Here is a 25,662-nt window from a genome sequence, read left to right as displayed (position 1 = left end):
CTGAGGAAACTAAAAAGTATCAGTTACCTTTTCTCTTATTTAAAAATATTTTCATTGTATCAATTAGCCCACACAAACATACTGCCAAGTCTGATGAGCATGATTATATGAGGAAGAAGGGTTGGTGGACTCTTCTATATCTACGATTTCTTAAAAAAGAATGGTGAATTTGACTTAATTGGATTAGACAAAGAATTTACTCCCCAAGAAACATTATGCATTTAAATAATGCACCCTGTCTTAAAAAAATTAAAAAACCCACTTCCTAATAGCTTAGAGGAAATAAATTTGGCTCTCTAAACTTGGATACAGTACCATGTGACATCTTCTCAAATATGGATATTTTTCATTATCAATGTTTGAATTCTTAATTTTGCTGCTTTGGGCCATCTAATCCAACTTTAAAATGTTAAGGCAAGTCAAATAGCTGTACAGTGATACCTTGGTTTTTGAATATCTCCGTTGATGAACATTTCAGTTTACGAACGCTGTAAATTTTGTGGATTTATGGTATCATTAGATAGTAAAATTCATGCTAAATTTGCAGTTTTAGGAGTTGATTTTAAAGGTCTGGAACGGATTAATCCATTTTGCATTACTTTCGATGGGGAAACCGTGCCTTGGTTTTCGAACATTTCAGAACTCGGTCTTCCGGAACGGATTACATTAAAAAAACCGAGGTACCACTGTAATTAAATAGTATTCTTTGCTGCCTTTTTTTTTAAGTTATATAAAACTTGAAATGTATTTCAAAGTATTTCATATTTGTGATTTTAATAATTTTGGTTTGGAAAAGAAATATGAGAGAACTGCAAGGTGACACTTGAAGACTTCTCATCAGTGGGGTACAGTTTCTGTTAATGGTTATCTTGTTGGATGAGTTTATTTAGTTATAAAAAATAAAATTGCCATATTCAGTGTATTCTTGGTATATCTCAAACTGATTATGTAAAGAGCCCCAGTTTTCCTTAAGAATTGATCGGTGATTAAGATACCTTCTGTAAAGAATAGTTATTCTTGCTGTTGGTCCCAGATTTCCATTCTTTGCACCCTGCCAAAAGAAAAAGTGCCATGTACCTATTTTGTGCCTTTGGACTTATATACGTGCTTAATAAGATCCCAGATTGTCTGTAGCAGTGGTCATTGATTTATTTACTAAACGAATGCCTTTTTTAAAAAGCAACAAAGCCAAATCATGAAGTCTTCTGGGAGTCTTATTAATTCCTTCAGATGCTGCTCTTCTTTTTATTCTTATTATCTGATAATTTGACAGGAACCCCCTGGTCAAATTGTGTCTGTCTGTCTCTCTCTCCTTTTCCCATTAGAAAAGGTTGCGATGAAAGACCCTCCGGACTTATTGGACAGGCAGAAATGCCTGAACGCCTTGGCGTCTCTTCGACATGCCAAATGGTTTCAGGTTAGCTCTTTGTTATTATCTTACTGTTATCGTAGCCTTGTGCAGGTTTCATTTGGAACACCTGCCACATAATGGTTTCTGTGTAATGTATGAAATGGGGGCACTCTCCACCTTACAGGGTTATTGTAGGAGTAAAGGAGTTAATTTAGGTAAAGTGCCCAGTATAGCTTCTACTGTAGTCAACATTTAATTATCATAGAATCCTTTTTGGCTTAGTGCTCTGAATTTCAAATGATGGCTTATAAAATACAAACATGGGCGAGAAAAGTTAAATGTTAAGGTAGTAGTTGCCCAGAATGAGGTTGCCACAAGGCTATAAAATCAGTTTTAATAATATACTTCATTTACTTTAAAATCTGCCTTTCTTTACTATTTTTAATAACTTGATATTTTAGTTTGTTTGACAACTGATGAATGACTGGCTAATTAGTATTCATTTTAAAGAGACTATCCATGATCAGTGTGCTTAAAATGAAGAATGGATTTCAACAGGGATATTGGAATCATTTTGTTTATTTTAGGCAAGGGCAAATGGACTAAAGTCATGTGTAATTGTCCTTCGCATTCTGCGTGATTTGTGCAACAGAGTCCCCACATGGGCACCGTTAAAAGGATGGGTAAGTACTTAATACAGTTTAAATTCTGAAACTATAGTCAGAGGAAATTTTATAGAAATTACATTTGTCTTTGAAATGGCTATATTCTGAGTGAGATAAGGTGTGCTTTTACCTATTTTTGTTCTGGGAAAAAACTATGCATCTTTTTATATGAATTATTCTTTATGGGTATAATGTGTCTCTTCTACCTTATTATATTCATGTTACAGAGCCTGAGATATTTTTTCCCGACAAAAAGGTTCTGTACCTGTTAGAAGTAAGTGTCTTCCTGCACTTTACTCTGCAATGTTCACTTACGGGTCACGAAAGCCTCCATGACTGGCACGTTTCTGTTTCAGAGCTACTTCCATTTAAAATGAAAATTACCTGACATACTGGTAGAAGGCTCCCATACTGCCTTTTTCTTCCTATTTGAGTGTAGATACTTAAAAATAAATTTATGCTAGTAATTAAAGTCAGGCGAACAGTACACCTAACCTGATTATGGACATAGTTTATAATGTATATTGCAAAACAATTTGGAAATTATTATTCCTGACCCAATCAAGACCACAATTAAGAACATTATAAAACAAATAAAGCTGTAAAGGGTCATTTTAAATTAATCTAGCAATTATTACTTTCATACAGTATCATCACTTTTTAGTTTATTAAATATGGAGATTTGGTCCTTCTCTTATTCTAATTGTAGTACTTGGGGCAGCCTTTCTGAAATGAAGTCTTACTGTGGTTTGAGTGCGTCCTAGGTTAAGTAGGAGACAGGTGGGCTGGGTTTGAACATTGATTAGTTATCAGCTATTACTAACTTATATAAAGGCTTGTTAAATTTTTGTTAATTAGCTGACCACAGTTCCTTAAGTGATCCTTTCAGGTTAACTGAAAATGATGGTTTTGTAACATGTCTTCTAAATATATTATCTCAAAAATGATTGATTTAAAAACTCTAGCTGGGGTAAAAGTTGGTAATCAAAGGGGAGAAGTTAATTGAGCCCTAAATGTTAAATTGACTTTCACCATTTAGGCCTTCATTGTAGATAGAAATGTCAGCTCACATTTAACTGGAATCCTTTTAACACTGATGCATGTACTAATTTGTAATTTAATATCTTCTAGCCACTAGAGCTTATATGTGAAAAGTCTATAGGTACTTGTAATAGACCTTTGGGCGCTGGGGAGGCCTTGCGACGAGTAATGGAGTGTTTGGCATCTGGAATACTACTTCCTGGTAAGGGTTTCAAACTCTGGAGGCAGAAGAATCAGAACAATTTTATTTTGGTTTATTTTCTTAAATATGTGCTAAATTTGTTCTCCACGCAGGAAAATAATGTGTAGGAGTTGTTTTGCTTGGAAATTTAGCAACTAGGATGTTTTGAATGTTGGAAAAGTGCTATCAAACATTCAATCATTGTAATTTATGTTTTATATATACTAACATAAAGGTACTAATAAGATACTGTGTCTGCTGTGAATTTGCTTTACCTAGAGCTCCGAATTTGAAAACATAGATGTTTGGTTAAAATGTATGAAGTTCGTTCTATTTGCAGTCTGTGTTTAATTTGGAAAAATTAAATTTGGTCTTATTTTCCATATGTAATCCCTTTAAAGATTTGGGATGGTTTATCAGGTTGTTTCTAAATTGTCAGATTAAGACCCAATTTTGACCTTAGATATACACATGACTTCCAGTGAAATGAGGACATTTAAGTGCTAGCATATTGAGAAGGAGAAAGTGTCCTTTTTATTCTATTTAATTAGCAAACATAGTTCCTTGGGTTTTTTTCTCTTTGTTCTTCTCTCTCTTTGTCTCTTTTTTGTGTTAGTTTATTGAATTCTAAACTTAGTTCTAAATGGTACTTGTGTTTTTCTTTTGCCCTTGCCAAAGGGGGTCCTGGTCTTCATGATCCTTGTGAACGAGACCCAACAGATGCTCTGAGCTATATGACCATCCAGCAAAAGGAGGATATTACCCACAGTGCACAGGTAGGAAATGGGGCTGTCGCTGTGCTCTGTTAGAGGAGTATCATCTCTTTAGTTTGTGAATTGTTCTATTTAAATACTTTGTTCTTGCCTCTTGTTAGGGACTTTTGCCATCATAATATTAGCAGTTAATGAATGTCTTTAGCTAGATGTTCGAAGGGTTTTATGAATGGCTGTTGAAATTTGAATAAATATAATCTTTTGTTCTTCAGCATGCACTCAGGCTATCAGCCTTTGGCCAGATTTATAAAGTGCTGGAGATGGATCCCCTTCCATCTAGTAAGCCTTTTCAGAAATACTCCTGGTCAGTTACTGATAAAGAAGGTGAGTGTGAAAGTTTCTTATTGGGGTTGGATGTGGGCAGTGGTGGAGATGGTCATGGTATGCATCTCTTGTTAGAGCTGGGGGAACTTGATAATTGTTAACTTACTATTAATTTATTAACAATGTTAACTGGACTTATTGTGGTGATCATTTCACAACACATAAATATTCTATTGTGTTGTATACCTGAACATAATATTATGTTGTCTGTCAATTATACCCCATGTTTTTTGTTTTTTTTTTTAAATTTATTTATTGGGGTGACAATTGTTAATGAAATTGCATAATTTCAGGTGTACAATTCTGTATTACATCATCTATAAATCCCATTGTGTGTTCACCACCCAGAGTCAGTTCTCCTTCCATCACCATATATTTGATCCCCCTTACCCTCATCACCCACCCCCCACCCCCTTACCCTCTGGTAACCACTAAATTATTGTCTGTGTCTATGAGTTTTTCTTTCTCATTTGTCTGTCTTGTTCTTTTGTTGTTTTTGGTTTATATACCACATATCAGTGAAATCATAGGGTTCTCTGCTTTTTCTGTCTGACTTATTTCACTTAGCATTATACTCTCAAGATCCATCCATGTTGTCACAAGTGTTCCTATATCATCTTTCCTTAACACCGAATAGTATTCCATTGTGTATATATACCACAACTTCTTTATCCATTCATCTATTGAAGAACATTTTGGTTGTTTCCATGTCTTGGCCACCGTAATATACCCCAATGTTTTAAAAAATTGTTAATCCAAGTCATGTATAAGAAAGTTTATTGCTTCTCTTTCTTCCTTTCTTCTCTGTCCCATCAGTGACATCAGCTTGTTATTATTTCTTCTTATTAGCGATGAACTCGCTAATTTGGCTATGTAGGCCAGATTCCTTTAGTGCATAGATGTAGGGACCATACTTTGAGAACCCATGGTCTAAGAGAAGACATAAGCCATAAGCTCCGAGAGACCTTATCACTGTGCTTGGAAGTGTTACATACCAAGAAAGAGAAAATAAAAATATAAAGGAAGAGAAAGTATATTGGAAAATTCAGGACTATTTTCCATTTGTACTAGTCTGTCTGAACCTAGAGTTTTCAGCAGAATGAGCACAGGCTTTGGGATCAGCAAGACCTGGATTCCAGTCATAGCCCCACTATTTACTAACTTTCGACCTTCAATGATTAGTTTCTCCGCTAGGGATGTGACGCCCCCCCCCCCCCCCGCCCCCCGCCACCCCGCCCACACACTATATTGGCTGTTGTCAGATTAAAGTGCCCAACTCAGTGCCTGGAATACAGCAGATTCAAATATGAATTCACTAACTCTCCTCATTATGCCACAAACCTCACTCCCCCATCCCCCGTCCTTATCTCTTGTTATCCTACAAGGTGGGATGTTTAACAGCAGTTACTCTTCACCCAACCCACCTCCCACCAATAATACTTGATATTATTCTGATAATTTTTACATGACAAAAATAGTGCATTGGTCCAATCTATTTATTTAGACAACAGAATTTCAATGGATCTAAAGGTGTTTCATGGAGTTCACAAGATCAAAACCGTTTCATAATACTAAAGCATTTTTTGAGGGGCCTTTTCCACTCTTTCTTTCATGGGTGTGCAGATTTCCAGAGGCTACATATGACATGTGATGGCATCATCACCCTGATGGCTAATGAAGTGTTTATTTTGTGTCTTCTTATATTAAAATTTTTTGTTTTAATTTCTAATATGCCCAATACTGATAGATATTACCCACAAAACAAAGCTCTTTGGGTGCTCAGTAATTTTTTAAGAGGGTAAAAAGGGCTTAAAAAGCTTGACAATCACTGCCATACACTGTAAACTCTTCAGGGGTAAGGAATCCTTCAGATACTGCCATATTGTTATTATAAATCAATTCTTAATAAATATTTGTGGAATGGAAGCCATTTTCAAGAGGGTGTTCATATGGCAGTGAAGAATTTTTGAAAGGGATTCGCGTAGGCATTTGGCATTAAGCACTATCTGTGGACTGAGTGATGGAATAGAAAATTCAAATATACAGAGATTCTTAAGATTAGAAATGGAAAATTTTATTTCAGTCACTCAATTCATAGTAGCTCTTTTAGTTTTGTATTTTTTCTTTTACTAGGTAGTAAAAGTATATCTACTGTTGTATGGCTTAGATTTTTTTTGTTTTTAACTTTAAAGGTCTTTCTCAAAAGTTTGTGAACTGCTGGTCTGTCACGTTATAGCTTAAACTAGAACCAGGCTGTTGGTGTTCCATTCAAGCCCTATCAGTTACTGGCTGCAGGACCTGGGCAAGTCACTTAGCTCTTCTGTGCCTTGGCTGTCAGATGAGGGAACCAAGGCCATTGCCTCCTAGCCTTACTACATTCATTGTTTCCTGTTTTTAGCACCCAGCTCCTGACATTGGCATTTAAACTTTGTTCTTGTGATTCTCAGTAATGTCAGTATGCATTCAGATCACTTTTTTCAAAACTCTGACTTCTTTCTTCCTTGACTTCCTCTCCCGTAAATATTTTGTTTTCTACCTTGCCTCAGTTACCCATTCTGTGGACATACCCTAGACCTTGTCTTCAATAACTGTACCTGTACTCTCCAGTCACCTCCTGTCATCGTTGTGTCTAGTACCCCTACTCCAATTCTTGAACCTGACCCTTGATTCCACTCTTGACAGTCCTTCACCATCCTCATGTTCTCACTTCTGTCCTTTCTGCTTATAGTTCATGATCCACCATTATGATCACTCCCTAGCAGATACTTTCACTTGATTCTCTCTTCCCTGCAGAATTCTAACTCTGGTTGAAATCTAACTCTGTGCCTATATCCGGTTGTTGAACATCGTTGGAGAAAAAAATATACAGTCATCTTGACTGTTTTCCCTTTGAGCGTTGGACATTAATCTTAAGTGGACTATTTGTGTTGTCTGGCAGTTCTCCTGTAAGTTCTAGAGTGCTCCAGTTTTCCTAGATAACTTTCACATCTTCTCTCATTTCATACTTCCTTTTCCAATTCCTCATTCTCACCTGATGACCTTGTTTGCTCAAAGTACTCATGTACTTTGCCTTCCCGCCCTTGACTATTGATAAACTGTCTGGGCTCTTAAGTCCAACCTTTCTACTTGTCCAATATATCACTTCCCCCTTTGCCTACAAATAGACATTATTTGAGCAACTCTCTCTTTTCTCACCAGGAGCAATTCCTCCCTTTCTAGTGGATCATTCTCATCAGCAGAAAATCTTGCTGTAATATCTGCCATTTGACAGACAAAACCAAACCCACCCTTGATTCTGCAGCTCCCCCAACAGTCTCATTTCTCTGCTCCCCTTTATAGCAGAACTTTTGAAAAAAGTGGCCCATTTAAAAGAAAATGAGCGGCCTCATTTTCTTTTAAACTTATTCTGTTCAGTCGTTCTTCCTTATCACTCTACCAGTTTCTTGTGACCTTCATGTTACTACATTCAGTGGGTAGTTTTCAGTCCTCATCTTAGCCAACTTTTCAGCAACGTTTGACACAGATGAACACTTTTTTCTCCCATATTTTGTTATGAGATATAGCACATACATAGAAAGTATAAAGTGTACCATTAAAAATAATTTTAAAATTCCATTTATTCACCACCCTGGTTAAGAAACATTGTCAGCTTCTCAGAAGCCATACCACCAAGGTATGATAAAAGAAATACGGGAATGTTAAAAAATTTATTACTGTAAAAGACATGTTGCCATTAATCCCTACTCCTCTTCACTTCGAACATACTTATCACCTCGTTCTTGCCACTTTCTAAAGCACTTCTGGAAATCCTCTTTCATGAGTATCTTTAGTTGTGCTGTCGTGGCTGCCTCGATGTCCTGAATCGATTCAAAATGTTTACCTTTCATGATCATTTTGACTTTGGGGAAGAGCCAGAAGTCGCACAGTGCCAGATGTGGTGAATAAAGAGGATGAGGACACACCGTAATGTTTTTATTTGACAGAAACTGCCATATACGAGAAGTGATGTGTGACATGGAGCATTGTCATGATGGAGGATGACTTACAGCACACTTTAAAACACACCTTTTGTCAACCGTAGCTCACACCCGACTTGACTGCACCGAACAAGTTGAAACTTGTCACACATTGTTACTAAGGTTCGACATGCCGCTTCCCATACTGAAGATCCCTGCCTTTCCATTGGATGGCACTCGGCAGCAGAATGCACTGTATTTTGTGATCACAACTTAAAGGCTCCATGTCACACATTGTTTCTGGTACAACAATTCTCTCAAAAACATGACAGTGTGTCCTCATCCACCTTATTCAGCAGATCTGGCACCATGCGACTTCTGGCTCTTCCCAAAGTCAAAATGACCATGAAAGGTAAATGTTTTGAATCGATTCAGGACATCGAGTCAGCCATGAGAGTACAATTAAAGGTACTCACAAAAGAGGACTTCCAGAACTGCTTCAGAAAGTGGCAAGAACGATGGGATAAGTGTGTTTAAAGCAAGGGAGAGTATTTTGAGGGGAATTAATTGCAATGTGTCTTTTACTGTAATAAACTGTTTTTTATTTATACTTTCACTGTATTGTTTGATCACACCTCGTATTTATCCCTCCACATCACCTCTCTGCCCCATGAACTATCATTCCTGACTTTTTGATAATCATTTCCTTGATTTTCTTTATAGCTTTCCCACCTATGTATGCTTTCCTAAACAATTTAATTTGACATCGTCTCGAACTTTATAGAAATGGAATGGTACTGAGTTTAATCTTTTGTGACTGGCTTCTCTCTGTCCAGCATTATTTGGGATACACTTATGTTGCTGCATATAGCTATAGTTTCTTTTAATAGCTATAAAGTATCCATTGTAAATATACTACAACTAATCCATTCTACTTTTTGGAGGATATTTGGGTTCTCTGTCACAAACAGGAAATTGACGTTGATACCATGTGTATGTATATGTTTTATGCTATTTTATCACATGTGTAGATTTCTGTAACCATCGCTGCAGTCAAGATACAGAATTATTCCATCACCACAAATATCTTCCACATGCTGCCCCTTTTATAGTCATACGGACTCCTTTCCTCTTAACCATTTCTAAACCCTGGAAACCACTAATTTATCTGTAGTTTTGTCATTTCAAGGAATTATATAGTATGTGATCTTTTGAGATCTCTCTTCCCACCCCCAGCATACTGCCCTTGTGGCCCATCCATGTTGTATGTGTCAATAGTTCATTCCTTTCTGTTGCTAAGTATAGTATTCTGTGGCATGGATGAGCTAAGTTTCTTTAACTGTGCACCTGTTGTAGGACATTTTGTTTCTGGTTTTGGGCTATCACAAATAAAACTGGTATGATCAATTTTGCATAGGTTTTTGTGAGCATTTCACACACAGTTATTTGTGTGTGAGATTGGCCAGCAGTTGTTGGCAAATGTCATTTGTTGTAATGTTTGGTCAAATTTTGCCTCTCAGGTTATGCTGGCCTTGTAAAGTGAGTTAGAAAGTGTCCCTTCTCTTTTTGTTCTTTGGAAGAGTCTGTGTAAGATTGGTGTTAATTTCTTTCTTAAAGGTTAGGAAGAATTTATCAGTGAAGCCATTTGGCCATGTGGTTTTCTTTGTGGGAAGATTTTAAATTATGCATCTGATTTACTTAATAGGCATAAGACTGTTATCCTCTTATGAGAGTTTTGGTAAATTGTGACTGTCTAGGAATTTATCTATTTCATCTAAATTTAAAAGTAGTTTTTAAAATGTATATAATATTATAAATCATCTTTTTATTGTCTGCAGTATCTGTAGTGATGTCCTTTTTTATAATTTGTACCTCCTCTTTTTTGATCATTCTCACTAGAGGTTTATCCATTTTATTAGTCTTTTCAAAAAAAAAATCACCTTTTGAAAAGGACTCTTTGCTCATCACGCAGAACAGCTAAGAGACTCATGCAAGGATTAGTTGAAGGTCGGCAAATTGGGCGAGCAGGGGAAGAGGGAAGGGAGCGGAGTGGAGACGCGGCCCGCATCTGCGGCTGTGGGGACGCGGCCTGCATCTGCGGCGGTGGAAACGCTACTGGCATCCGCAGCTGCAGAGACGCAGGGGATCCCAGGAGGGAACAGAGAACACAAAAGCCAGGAGGTGGGCTCTTTCCCTGCATCCCACAGTTGATCTCTCTCGCCGAGGGGGCAGCCAGTTGGGCCCTAGGTCGGAAAAAGGACACAAACGCCATATGTGGGCCCCTCCCCCCGCTCTTCCAATCCTACTCCTGCCCTTCCAGAGACTTAAACTGGACCCTGAACTGAGGAGTAGTGGCAGATTACAGAGGAGCCTTATGCTCAGGCTCTGGGAAAACTGGCATGCAGCTCTGACCCAGGGAAGAGGCTGGGAAGAGTGATTTTTGCTGGGCTAGGAGAGAAGAGACTCCTCCACCCCCAGTCACCACCTTTTCTGGCCTGCGGGAAGAGTGTGACACGGCTGGGCTGAGAGAGAGAAGACCCCTCCATTTCCAGCCCCCACCCTTTCTGGCTTGCCTAGGGCAGGGCAATTACAACTGCGGAGGCACTCCCAGGGATCAGCAGTAGGTGGCAGATACAGCTCTGGACTTTCAGCAGCTCAGAAATCTCCCGCCCGCCACACATACACAAACACACACAGGTAAGAAGTGCGCTAAGACTGAGGAGAACTGGACACAGGGCTGGTGGTGCTACTCTCAGTGCGCATATGTGCAGGCAAGGGTAGAAACTGAACTGACTTTGTAGAAACTGCCATCCAAACCTCTCAGCCCCACGCATTTAAATCTGTAGTCCAAACGTCACTCTGGGCACCAGGTGACTGGCTCTGCCTGCACAATACACAGAGGACTCTTTGGTACAGCAGAGGACAACCTGGAGATTACTTGGTGGGCTTAAGCCAATACTGGCACTGCTTTTTCCTTTTCTTTTTCTTTTTCTTTGTTTTGTTTTGTCTTTATATCTTTGATATCTTTGCCTGTGTTGAGTGTGAGTTGTCGGTTGTTTTTACATGTGAATGTATTTGATTTTTTCTTTGTTGTTGTTATTGTTTTTGTGCTTGGTAATTTGCTTTGTTCTGAAATTGCCCTACCAGGGCCCAGCTTAAGACAACACAAGAGTCACCTTTGGAGCACACGCAGAGGAGAAGAATGAAGTAGTACAAGTCAAATATAAAGGACACGTACTATATAAGATAACCCAGCAAGAACTAAGAACTCTAGGGGATCTACCTAATACATCTAAGCAAACACAGAGTCAGCCAGAATGGGAAAACAAAGAAACATGTCCCAATAAAAGGACAGAAGAAACCTCCAGAAATGGAACCAAATGAAAGAGAGGTAACCAACCTATCAGAGACAGAGTTCAGAACACTGATGATAAGAATGTTTAAGGACCTTAGAGACGACATAAAGCAGGATAGAGAAATCATAACGAACAACCAGTTAGAAATAAAGAACGCAATTACTGAAATGAACTCACTTGAAGGAATTAACAGCAGGTTAGATGAAGCGGAGGATCGAATCAGCGACTTAGAAGACAAGTTAGCAGAAATCACCCAAACAGAACAACAGAAAGAAAAAAGAAAAAACAATGAAGATGGTTTAAGAGACCTCTGGGATAACATCAAGTGCAATAATATGAGCATCATAGGAATACCAGAAGGTGAAGAGAGGAAGCAAGGGATTGAGAACATATTTGAAGTAATGATGTCTGAAAACTTCCCTAACCTGATGAAGGAAACCAGCATACAAGCCCAGGAAGTGCAGAGAGTTCCAACCAGGATAAACCCAAACAAGCCCACAACAAGACACATTATAGTTAAAATGGCAAAGGTTGAAGACAAAGAGAATCCTAAAAGCAGCAAGAGAAAGACAGAGGGTTACATACAAGGGAACTCCCATAAGACTATCAAATGACTTTTCTACAGAAACATTGAAGGCCAGGAGGGAGGGGCAGGAGATACTCAAAGTGATGGAAAACAGAGACCTACAACCTAGATTGTTTTATCCAGCAAGGTTATCATTTAAAGTTGATGAAGAGATAAAGAGCTTCCCAGAAAAGAATAAGCTAAAAGAATTTATTACCACCAAGCCAGCATTACAAGAAATACTAAAAGGACTTCTGTAAATAGAAGAAAGATGAAAACAATCTAACTACAAATTTAAAAATGGCAATAACTGTGTACCTATCAATAATTACTTTAAATGTAAATGGATTAAATGCTCCAATCAAGAGACATAGGGTGGTTGAATGGATAAGAAAGGAAGACCCTTGTATATGCTGTATACAAGAGACTCTCCTCAGATCAAAAGACACACACAGGCTGAAAGTGAAGGGTTGGAGTAAGATATTTCAGGCAAATGGAAATGAGAAAAGAGCTGGAGTTGCAATACTTATATCTGACAAAATAGACTTTAAAATGAAGAACATATTAAAAGACAAAGATGGGCACTATACAATAATAAAGGGATCGATCCGACAAGAGGACATAACCCTAGTAAATATCTATGCACCCAACATAGGAGCACCTAAGTATATAAAAGAGATATTGACGGACATAAAGACAGAGATCAACAGTATCACTATCATAGTAGGGGACTTTAGCACACCTTTGACAACAAGGAACAGTTCTTCCAGACAGAAAATCAATATGGAAACAACAGCCTTAAATGACACATTGGACCACTTGGATTTAATTGATATTATCAGAACATTTCCCCCCAAAGCTGCAGAATACACGTTCTTCTCAAGGGCACATGGAACATTTTCCAAGATAGACCGTATGTCAGGCCACAAAACAAGTCTTGATAAATTTAAGAAAATTGAAATCATACCAATTGTCTTCTCTGATCACAGTGCTATGAAATTAGAAATAAACTACAGGAAAAAAACTGAAAGACACACCAATTCATGGAGGCTGAATAACATGTTACTAAATAATGAATGGGTCAATCAGGAGATCAGGGAAGAAATCAAAAGATATCTCGAGACAAACGAAAATGAAAACACGACGACCCAAAATCTATGGGATGCCCTGAAAGCAGTCCTAAGAGGGAAATTCATAGCGTTGCAGGCCTACCTAAAGAAACAAGAAAAATCACATTTGATAAAATCCAGCAGCCATTTATGATAAAAACCCTTAAGAAAGTGGGAATAGAGAGATCATATCTCAAACATAATAAAGGCCATATATGATAAACCCACAGCTAACATCATACTCAATGGGGAAAAACTAAAATCATTCCCCTTAAGATCAGGAACAAGGCAAGGTTGCCCACTGTCTCCACTTCTATTCAACATAGTGCTGGAAGTTCTAGCCACAGCAATCAGAGAAGAAAAAGAAATAAAAGGCATCCAAATTGGTAAGGAGGAAGTAAAATTGTCATTATATGCAGATGATATGATACTATACATAGTATACATAGAGAACCCTAAAGACTCCACCAAGACACTATTAGAGCTGATAGATGAATTTAGTAAAGTAGCAGGATACAAAATTTATATTCAGAAATCAGTTGCATTTGTATGTGCCAATAATAAAACATCAGAAGGAGAAATTAAAAAAACAATCCCATTTACAATTGCTTCAAAGACTATAAAAACCTGGGAATAAATTTAACCAAAAGTGAAAGATCTGTACTCAGAAAATTATAAGAGACTGAAGAAAGAAATGAAAGAAGATACAAATAGATGGAAACACATACCATGTTCATGGATAGGAAGAATTAATATAGTTAAAATGTCCATACTGCCTAAGGCAACATACATATTCAACACAATTCCTATCAAACTACCAACGACGTTTTTCACAGAAATAGAACATATAATCCTAAAATTTATATGGGACCATAAAAGATCCCGGATAGCCTCAGCAATTTTGAGAAATAAGAACAAAGGGGGAGGTATAACAATACCTGAGATCAAATTATACCACAAGGTACAGTAATCAAAACAGCATGGTACTGGCATAAAAACAGACACATAGATCAATGGAACAGAATAGAGAGTCCAGAAATAAATCCATGCCTATATGGCCATTTAATCTACAACAATGGAAGCAAGACTGTACGGTGGGGTAAAGACAGTCTGTTCAATAAATGGTGCTGGGAAACCAGGACAGACACATGCAAAAAAATGAAGCTAGACCACCTCCTTACACCATATACAAAAATAAATTCAAAATGGCTTAAAGACTTAAATGTAAGATCTGAAACCATAAAATTCCTAGAAGAAAATATAGGAAGACATTTCACAGACATTACCCGGAGTAAGATTTTTACTGATATATCCCCTCGTGCGAGGGAAGTAAGAGAAAAAATAAACATGTGGGATTACATCAAACTAAAAAGTTTTTTCACAGCAAAGGAAACCATCAATAAAACAAAAAGGGATCCTACTGAATGGGAAAAGTATTTGCCAATGATATATCTAATAAGGGATTAATATCACAAATCTATAAAAAACTTACTCAACTCAACACCAAAAAAACAAACAACCCAATTGAAAAATGGGCAGAGGACGTGAAGAGACATTCACGTCCATCTAAAAAGGACATGCAGATGGCCAACAGACATATGAAAAAATGCTCAAACTCACTAATCATTAGAGAAATGCAAGTAAAAACCACAATGAGATACCACCTAATCCCAGTCAAAATGGCTATCATCAGTAAGTCAACAAACAACAAGTGCTGGTGCGGATGTGGAGAAAAGGGTACACTTGTGCACTGTTGGTGGGATTGCAGATTGGTGCAGCCACTATGGAAAACAGTATGGAGGTATCTCAAAAATCTGAAATTGGAACTACCTTATGATCCAGCAATTCCACTCCTAGGTATCTATCCAGAGAAATCCAAAACTCCAATTCAAAAATCTTTATGCACTCCTATGTTTATTGCAGCACTCTACACAATAGCCAAGATATGGAAACAACGGAAATGCCCATCGGTAGATAACTGGATTAAGAAACTGTGGTACATTTATACAATGGAGTATTACACAGCCACAAAGAAGAAAGAAATCTTACCATTTGCAACAACATGGATGGACCTAGAGAACATTATGTTAAGTGAAATATGTCAGACAGAGAAAGACAAATACCATATGATCTCAATTATGCGCGGAATCTAAAGAAAAGCATAAGTGAATGAGCTAATCAGAAACAATTTTGGAGACATAGAGGAAAAACTGAGGGTTGCTAGATGGGAGGGAGGGTGGGAATAAGAGGGGAGGTGAGGGGATTAGGAAACAGTCAGTAACCGTAAGATGGCCAGTGGGTTTTGAAAATTATTTTGGGGAACGTAATCAATAATGTTGTAAAGATTTTGTAGGGTATCCGATGGACACGTGTCTCATTAGGGAGACCACCTCAGGGATGATGTAGATGCCTGATCACTGCACTGTACACCTGAAGCTGAAGCTGAACAATAATGAATATCAACTACAAGTTTGTATATGTGTGTGTGTGTGTGTGTATGTATGTACTTACAAGAAGCGGAGTACAGCATTAGGAATAGAGACAGTGGAAATGTAATGTCTCTGTGCGATGTCAGAGGGATAGTGGATGGGGGAGGAGCGTTCAAACAGTGGGAGGGATGTAAAAGATAAACGTCTAAGTATCACTTTGTCTTGTGCACCTGATACTAATAAAAAATAAATAAATTAAAGAAAGATCACCTTTTGGCTTTGTTGGTCATCTGATATATGCTTGTATTCTGTTTTATTGATTTCTGCTCTTATCCTTTGTTTTTCCTCCACATTACCCTCTTTGTGTTTAATTTACTGTTATTTCTTTTAACTTTTTGAGAGAGATGAATGTATACATTATTGATTTTTTTTAGTCTCTTATTTTATACTCTTAAGACTGTAAGTTTTTCTTTAAGCCCAGATTTATGTGCATTATACTCTTGACAGTATTTTCATTATCATTTAGTTAAAACTGTTTTTTATTTTCTGTTGTTATCAGTTCTTTGGCCTCTTCCGGATTTGGAAGATGCCCCTAGGGGAAATGTGGCCCCCAATGCTGGGTTTCCTTCATCCCCCAGATCTTGGCTCCATAGTCTTTATTGTCTAGGACCAGATATTCTGCATATTGTCCAGCTTTTATAATTGCTTGCATCAGGAAGGCTTTTTCAGTTTACTTCCTTTCTCCTACTGGAAGGGGAACTTCAGTATTTTGTACAAGGTGCTCTGGTGAATTAGTAGCAGCTGGGGTTGAGAACCACTGCTTCTCTGCCCGCATCTTCTCCCACCCTCCTCCTTCAGGCCCTTACTGTTTCTTAGCATGTTCCTGCTGATCTGTTTTGTTTGCCTGGGGTTGGTTGTTCCCCAATAGCCGAACAGCTCACCTGTACTTTCTTTAGGTCCTCATCAAAATGTCACCGTATCAGCAATACCTTTAGACCTTTCTGGTGAGCACCACAGATAAAATGGCAGCACCTCCTCCCCTTAAGGCTCTTCATTTTTTCTTCATTGTGCTCAAAACCATATGACATGTTTTAATTATTAGTTCCCACCACTGTGCATAATCTCTTTGAGACAGTGTGTTGTTGTATGTCCAACACCTAAAATTTTCCTGCACATAAAAAATGTTCAATTAATAATTGTTGCTGAATGAAATTATAATGAGGATGATTAAAGTATAGGCTTCAGAGGGTTCTTGTGAAGATTAAATAAGGTAGTACATTTAAGGTGTTAAGAACATTGCCGGTCATATGGTAAGCACACACATATTATTTTTAAAAACTGTTGCCTCTCTAATGATCACTTCTCACTTCTAGTTATGGTAGAGGTTGAAAATACTTGATTTTTGTAAAGCAAGCCCATTTCTTGCCCCCGTCCCCGTCTGAGATTACTGTTAGGTAGGTGCAAAAGTAATTGTGGTTTAAAAGGTTAAAAAAATTGCAAAAACTGCAATTACTTTTGCACCAACCTAATATTATGACTAGGCCCAGATTTGACAGGCCTTTTCCATTGGCTGGAGTGGTAGAATGAAGCTTAATTCATGGAACTCTATCTATATAGCTCAAGGATTTAGAGGATGGATCTGTGCATTTAGGCCAGTTTGTGGTTTCCATACAATCAGGGAGCAGCTTTTAATGTAACTTAATGAGTGGTTGAGTGATTGAATAGACTTCGTTCCTTCTTAACTTTTATCTCCGAAAGACTGCATTCTGGGAGACTGGCACACTCACAGTTTTAGGTAATGCAAATGAAATACAGTGCTAAGCAGATATAAGCAGCTAGTGCCTTCTGCTGAAGAGAAAAGAACATCAAGATTGATTGACCTGAGTGGTAAGTATTGACTCAAGCAAATACTGAAGTCAGTGTTTACCCCAAGGGACAATAAATCTTCATGATCAGAGGATATGCTGTTAATCTCAGTATGAACCTCTTTTTTTTTTATTAAGATTTTATTGGGGAAGGGGAACAGGACTTTATTGGGGAACAGTGTGTACTTACAGGACTTTTTTCCAAGTGAAGTTGTTGTCTTTTTAATCCTTATTGTGGAGGGTGCCGTTCAGCTTCAAGTTGTCCTTTCAGTCTTAGTTGTGGAGGGCGCAACTCAGCTCCAGGTCTATTTGCCGTTTCTAGTTGCAGGGGGCACAGCCCACCATCCCTTGTGGGAGTCGAACCAGCAACCTTGTGGTTGAGAGGACGCTCTCCAACCAACTGGGCCATCTGGGAGCTCAGCGGCAGCTCAACTCAAGGTGCCGTGTTCAATCTTAGTTGCAGGGGGCGCTGCCCACCATCCCTTGCGAGGAATTGAACTGGCAACCTTGTGGTTGAGAGCCCACTGGCCCATGTGGGAATCGAACCAGCAGCCTTCAGAGTTAGGAGCATGGAGCTCCAACTGCCTGAGCCACCGGGCCGGCCCAGTATGAACCTCTTGAGCATAACTTTCCTTAAGGAAAAAACCAACAACTAGCTTTTAAGTTGAAGACTGAGAGTTCTTTAAGATACATGGACCGCTTGATGAGCTTTTCTCTGATTGCTCCTCACTTGGACAGCAAAGCTTCTGCCTTATGCAGTGGCAGCGTTTACTAACTAGCTTCTTTATCCAGGAAATTGATTGATGTCAAATCAGTTAGTTCTTGTTTCATACCTGTTACGTTGTTTCTAAGTCTTATTTAGTTTTTAAGGTACAAGACAAGGACAGAATGTCTTTGACTGTCATAGAGCGCTAAGGAAACATAAGATCTCTATATGAAATAGGCAATGACACAGACAACATATGACACTTTATATTTCTGATACCACAGAAACTCTTTTACAAGGTTGAGGTGAGAGAAGAGCTGAAGAAAACTTCATGGAGAAGATGAACTGTAAATAAAATCTTGAATAGCATTTGAATAGGCAGAAAAATATTTTGTAGTATGAGATATAATGAGATTTCCAAAAGCATGAGATTTAAGATGTGGACTTTAAAATTTATACAAGTAACAAATGTTAAATTAAGAAATATTTGAAAATACATAAGTAAAAATAAATCCTACTACCAGAGGTAATTATCTTTAACATTTTGATATGTACCTTTCCATGCATATACAGGTGTCAATATATGCATATAGATATTTGTATTTGTATGAATAAATGGGAAAATAAATATTTATAAAAAGCGATACTATTAAATTGTTTCATAAAGATTCACTTTAAAACTTTGCTATTACAAGATTATAAATATGGTAATTTAATTCATTAATGAATAAATCCTATTGTCCTTGTGATTCCTAAGATTTCGCTCCCTGAACATACCAGACGCATTTGGTTGAGTAAGGGGAGTCATTCTTTTCACCTATAACAAATCTCTTTTAATTCCTTAGGTGCTGGGTCATCAGCTTTGAAGAGGCCATTTGAAGATGGATTAGGGGATGATAAAGATCCCAATAAGAAGATGAAACGAAACTTAAGGAAAAGTATATAAAATTTTTATTCTTATAGATATGAACTAGAAAGTTTTATGGTGTCAGAAAAATAAAAATTATGAAGAATTTGATTGATTTGAATTGGTGTTTTCAGATAACGGAAAAATTAATGATTGAATAACTTCTTTTCTTTCCAAGCTTCATTGCTTAAGATATGTTAATACCAACAAACTAAAATTAATGTAGAGATATAGTAATGCATATTATACAGTGATATTAGCATAATAGTTTAAGAAGTCATTTTAGAACTACTTAGAAAGTGAAATTAATTGGTATGTGTGTTTTGAAATTCTTGCTTTTTAAAAATCTAGTGAGTTTATAGTGGTCAGGAGGAACGTAGAAATGCATAGATTAAAGCAAAATGATTTGATTTCTGACTTCGTTCTTTTCTCTTTAACAGTTCTGGATAGTAAAGCAATAGACCTTATGAATGCACTAATGAGGCTAAATCAGATCAGACCTGGGCTTCAGTATAAGCTCTTGTCCCAGTCTGGCCCTGTCCATGCCCCAGTATTCACAATGTCTGTAGATGTGGATGGTACCACATACGAAGCCTCAGGACCATCCAAGAAAACTGCAAAACTCCATGTAGCAGTGAAGGTATAGTATGTCTTTTCCTTGCCACTGCTTTGTTATTTTAGGTTGTAAATAAGGTGCTGATTCTCCAATAGTAAAGTAACAGATTTGTTCAAGATTTTAATGACAGAAACATACACGTATAGAGTTTCATCACCTCTGGATCACATAGTTCTTTGTTGGATGTAAAATAGTATGTGTTGATTATACAAAATTTGGAAAACACAGAAGAATAGTAAAGAAATAAAAAATAAGTCAGTTGCATATCTCTGAGGCTGATCATTAATATTTTTATATAGTATGTTGGTTTATTTATTTCCAATATCTTTTCCCTGTTTTGCTTTTTTAGGTTGAGCTTATAGTGTATATGCATTTTTATCTTGATTTTTTTCATTTAACATGTCATCAATGTTTTTTCATGTTATTAAAATTTCGTAAATAATTTTTAATGGCTGTATCAGTAACATGATATGGATGGTATTTGTTTAAACATTTCCCTATCATTGACTATTTTGCTGTTCGCAGATTTTTTTCTGTCATAAATAAATTTGATCATTATCCATGTGCATGGTGCCTTTTCGTATTTCAGAGTATTTCCATAGGGAATAAGGTCCAGGATTTGAACCAATCAATCATCCACATAGGTTTGTAGAAAATTCCTAAATATTGGAATCTCTCTATGAGTACATTTGACCTCTTGGAGACAAGTGTGAAAATGTCAAAGATCATGTAGACCGAGGATCAGTTTTCGCTTAAGAAAAGTTCTGTTATGTAACAGTATGGTATGAGACACAATTGGTCTGTTTTCATGATCATTGTATTATTATTTTTTTCAGGTGTACAAAACAAGGTAATTGTTAGACATTTACACCCCTCACAAAGTGATAATCCCCCAATGTACTACCCCTCTGACATTGTACATAGCTGTTACAAGTCCATTGACTCTATTCCCTATGCTGTACTCCACATCCCATGACTATATACATATTAAATTGTAGTTGACATTCATTATTATTCACCTTCAGCTTAAGGTGTAGTGCAGTGGTCAGGCATCTACACTGTCCCTGAAGGGGGCTCCCTCATAAGACAAGTGCCCATCTGACACCTATACAATCTTTGCAATGTTATCGATTATATTCCCCAAACTGATGATCATTGTAGTATTAATGTGGATGTAAACATTATCCTAGATACTAAGCTATAGCAGTGAACAGAATGTTTGCCTGCCTGGGTCTTGCATTCCTGTGTGATAGGATGGGGAAACAGACAACACATATACAAACGAATAAATATATATCAGGTAGTAATAAGAAAAATGCAGAAAAATAGTAATCAAGCTGGAAAAATATAAAACAATGTGTTATTTATGTTCTGTCTTATTTACAGAAGAGGTACTTCAGGTATGATGAAATAGTATGAGTTTAAAATGAGGCAGGAAAAAGAAAACCAAGAATGTGGGGAAAAGTGAGTCCAGAAATAATGCTAAAAATACATTTTGATAACTTAGCAATAATGTATGCTGAGAACGAGTCACATACTGGTATGCACACCTAAGTTCTCTAGCATCTGACACAAAAACATTGTGAATTATCAATTCAGTCAGTGACATAAGGACAGACAGTTGATTATGAGAGTCGCAGTTGTTTTGGTACAGTGGCATGTAGGCATTGTCCTTGGGTAGGTCTTCATAAGAAGGGATAGCAGTGATATCCTTTAAAGGCAGCTAGGATGCAGAGACACAGGTTGTTGGTTGTTGCTTATAGTAACATTTCCTGGAAGATAGTGGCCTCACAGCAAGTTACAGTTCGTTAAAATTTGGGTGAGTTAGTGGAGGCAAATTTTGCAGTATGACAAGATTTGGGTGCTAGTTGTTCTCCTAATAACTATTTAACATTTTCGTATGTATTTTGCCAAATCCTTCCACTCCAACCTTTTAACCTGCCATTCCAAATCCAGAAAGCATTGAAAATGAAAAATATTTCCCTAAGTTTGATGCAAACTCACTTGATGGGAAAGCCTGACCTGAATTGATGTAGGGTATTTTTTGTCTTTATTATTCCAGTTAGTATGAATATTTTATATATTTGTTTGTACAGACATGAGATAGTACCTGAAGTACCACTGGAGATTTGAAAAATAGGTGGCAAATATACTATTGTATTATCTTTCTAAACTCTGAAAAGTTATGAATTCTGAAAATCTGGCCCAAGATTTTCAGATAAAGAATGATGGGACCTACAAAATACATACTTAAACTAGGATCACGTTTTCTTTGATTATCTAAAAATAGGAGTTTTTTTATAGTTATCCCAAAGATGGTTCTCATTTTTAATGATGGCATACTTCATTATTATCAGTCTACCATGTCACTAATCCTTTTAAATTTAGTTGCTTCCAGTTGATTGCTTTACATCTTTTTGAACTAATCTGATGATCCCTTAAAATACAGTCTAGAAATAGAATTACTAGGTCAAGAAGAATGCCTATTTGAATGATCCATTAATTTATTAAATACGTATTGGGATTTTTATTCTGTGTTAGGCATTTATTACCAAATTGCCATCCATAAAGGTTATACCACATGTTACAGGTTCTGTATGAGTTTGTGAGAGTTTCATATCCAACATGTGTTTATGAAAATAGGTCCCACTTGATAAAAGTCCTTGAATTCCTAACATCACACCTTGGGAGAGGTTGGACCTGTTAAGACAAATCACACCATAGAATCAAATCAAAACAAAACAAGAAGAAATCAGTTTCTGTCACAAGAGCCTTGGCTGCCCAGCAGCAGGCAACCTAAAGTGATGGAGATGAGTGACCAATCCCTTTCTCCTTTGAATCCTTTTTCCTTAGAGTCCCTCACAAAGAACACATTTGGGGACATCATCAGCTATATTCATTGAAAAAAATATTAGTCATTGTGGGGAAAAGATCATCTAGAAGGGGACAAAGAGTGAAGACTCTTTGGAGAGTTTCTTGGAGCCATCATGTGCAGAAGCCATGAATGTGACCTTGGTTTTGAGTTGGAGAGCCATAGAGTAGAGTGTTTTTTCATGTGTTTTCTTTTCACTCTTGGCCCCTGGTCTTTGAGGATATCATCTTTCTCAGCCTCAACCCCCTTTCAGGAGAAAAAAAAAGCATGGATACACTGGATTTCCCAATCACCTTGAATAGGAATCATCTTGTGATTTTGAGCTCCATGAATGTGTGTATTAGGTTTGTTTAGTTTGCTACACATTTGAAACTCACTTTTCTTTGGTATAGCTGTTTTTTGGCCTTAATATTTATTCCAAACAAACTGGTTCAAGAGATCTGAGAACTTCCTACTTTTTAATTTTTATTTTATTTAAAAAAATGTTTATAGTATATACTAGTTAATAATCTCATAATATATGTTCGTAGAAAAACGACTTAATTTGAAATGCTGCTTTGCAAGTATTTTGTATCCCTTCACATTATCTATGAGTTATATCAACTGTTTATAAGTGTATGGAAGTATGTCAGTACGATTAAGTAAATAAATGAATCTGATAACGTGAGAAAAGGGCAGAGAGAAGTGGTGCTAAATAATTCACATGAGACTGTTTTAACCGTCAGTGTTAAACTGGGGAAAGCTGCATGTCTCTAGTTTTTATTGGAATATACAAATCAAATGTATTTGTGACTCTTGGCTTTTGACTTGCAGTTTGTTAGCCAGTGTTAATTCCAGACTGAGAACTATTCTCTCAGAGATGAGATTTCTCAGGGAGAGCATATTTGCAGGGCTCAATGGAGGAGGTATTTTTTTTATATATATATAAAATATTGATGAGGATCTAACCAAGTGATGTTATTGTCTTAGTGTAAAGTACTACCTGACAATTTTTAGAACTCGAGATGTTAAAAAAGGGTTCTTGGCTTTACTCTCAATGAGTACAAGGACTTTATTTACGATTTGAAATGTTCAGCAGAGTGCCAAATTCTCCATATGAATTGGGTGAATTAATTTCTCTTGGTACAGAGTTCTGCTTATGCCCATTTTTTTTGTTTAGAGTAATACTGTTTTATTTATATTGGCAGAGTTCTTGATACAAGATGCCGTTGTTTATAAAGTCTGGGCTGCCTGGCTTCTCATTCGTGTGGCTATCAGGATAGGGTGTTTTGTTTTGTTTTGGTCTCCTTAAAACCAAGTTTATTGAGGTATAATTTATATACAGTAAAATTAATCGTATTTAGGTATATGGTTTTGGCAAAGGTTTATAATCAGCCACTACTTCACACCTTGGTCAAGATATAAAATATTTCTTCCACCCAAAAATGTCTCTTATTACGTCCCTATGTGGCGAATCTCCTCCCCAGGTCACCAACCCCTCACGTCCTCTAATCAGTTTTCAGAATAGTTTTTTGAGACACCTTTTAGGCATAGCTAGGATTGTAAAGAATTACGACATTGCTTTTACATTCCAGCACCTTAAAACATTAGTCGAAAGCTGAAACAAATACAGGGATCGTTAGGAATCTCTCTCTGATATAGACCTTTAAATTAGTAACTGGCAATACATTATCAACCGGTTTAAAGAGGCTTTTTAAAAACATGCTAGTGAACATATGTCTTAAAAAAACAGTATAAGCTGGAAGGAGGTTTAAAAGGCATGCCTTCATGTAATACGTGCATGTGCACAAACACCTCCGCACACACAGTTCTGAAAACATTACATTAAAAAAAAATTTTTCTACTGCAGTTGACATTCAGTATTATATTTATTTCAGGTGTACGGCATAGTATTTAGACATTTATATAACTTACAAAGTGATCCCTTGGTAAGTCTAGTACAGCCGCCCAACACCATACATATTTATTACAATATTATTGAAGATATTCCCTGTGCTGTACTTTACATCCCTGTGACTGTTTGTAACAACCAATTTGTACTTCTTAATCCCTTCACCTTTTTCACCCAGTTCCCTGCCACCTCCCAGCTGGCAACCATCAGTTCGCTCTCTGTATCTATGAGTTTGTTTCTGTTTTCTCTGTTCATTTATTTTGTTTTTAACGTTCCACATGTAAGTGAAATCACACGGTGTTTGTCTTCCTCTGTCTGACTTATTTCAGTTAGCGTAATGCCCTCTAGGTCCATTCACTGTTGCAGACGGTAAGATTTCATTCTTTTTTTTATGGCGGAGTACTATTCCGTTGTATAAATTACTGCATCGGTTTTATCCAGTCACCTATTGATGGGCATGTAGGTGGCCTCCATATCTTGGCTGTTGTGAATATGCTGCAGTGAACATGGGGATGCATATGTTTTTTTGAGTTAGTGGTTTGGATTTTTTTTGGGTAAATATCCAGAAGTGGAATTGCTGGGTCATGAGGTAGTTCTAGTTTTAATTTTTTGAGGAACCTCCACTCTGTTTTCCATAGTGGCTGCACCAATCTGCAATCCCACCGACAGTGCACAAGGGTTCCCTTTTCTCCACATCCGCGCCAGCACTTGTCGTTTGTTGATTTATTGATGATAGCCATTCTGACCGGAGTGAGGTGGTGTCTCAGTGTGGATTTAATTTGTATTTCTCTGATGGTAAATGATATTGAGCATCTTTTCATTGTCTGTTGCCCGTCTGTATGTCCTCTTTGGAGAAATGTCTCTTCAGGTCCTTCCTCTGCATATTTTTTAATTGGATTGTTTGTCTTTTTGGTGTTAAGTTGCATTAGTTCCTTATAAATTTTGGATGTTAACTCCTTATCGTATGTATCATTGGCAAATATCTTCTCCCATCAGTAGGTTGTCTTTTCATTTTGTGACAACCTTATTTTTTAAAAGATGAGTAATGCCAGGCA

General features: G+C 37.1%; 1 protein-coding gene across 12 annotated transcripts in view; it reads left to right on the top strand.

Moving 5' to 3' along the window:
• Positions 1 to 25,662, top strand: part of STRBP (spermatid perinuclear RNA binding protein) — a 125,162-nt gene that overhangs the window by 80,692 nt on the left and 18,808 nt on the right. For all 12 annotated transcript variants that reach the window (XM_081067059.1, XM_081067066.1, XM_081067056.1 and 9 more), the window contains 7 exons: positions 1,326 to 1,417; positions 1,939 to 2,034; positions 3,148 to 3,259; positions 3,917 to 4,014; positions 4,224 to 4,335; positions 19,167 to 19,259; positions 19,669 to 19,868. In XM_081067059.1, coding sequence (XP_080923185.1) covers positions 1,326 to 1,417; positions 1,939 to 2,034; positions 3,148 to 3,259; positions 3,917 to 4,014; positions 4,224 to 4,335; positions 19,167 to 19,259; positions 19,669 to 19,868 — 803 coding nt within the window. The remainder of the gene's footprint in view (positions 1 to 1,325; positions 1,418 to 1,938; positions 2,035 to 3,147; positions 3,260 to 3,916; positions 4,015 to 4,223; positions 4,336 to 19,166; positions 19,260 to 19,668; positions 19,869 to 25,662) is intronic.

Source organism: Rhinolophus hipposideros, assembly GCF_964194185.1.
Source record: "Rhinolophus hipposideros genome assembly, chromosome: 11".
NCBI classification, from domain to species: domain Eukaryota; kingdom Metazoa; phylum Chordata; class Mammalia; order Chiroptera; family Rhinolophidae; genus Rhinolophus; species Rhinolophus hipposideros.
This window is presented reverse-complemented; position numbering and strand designations above follow the sequence as displayed.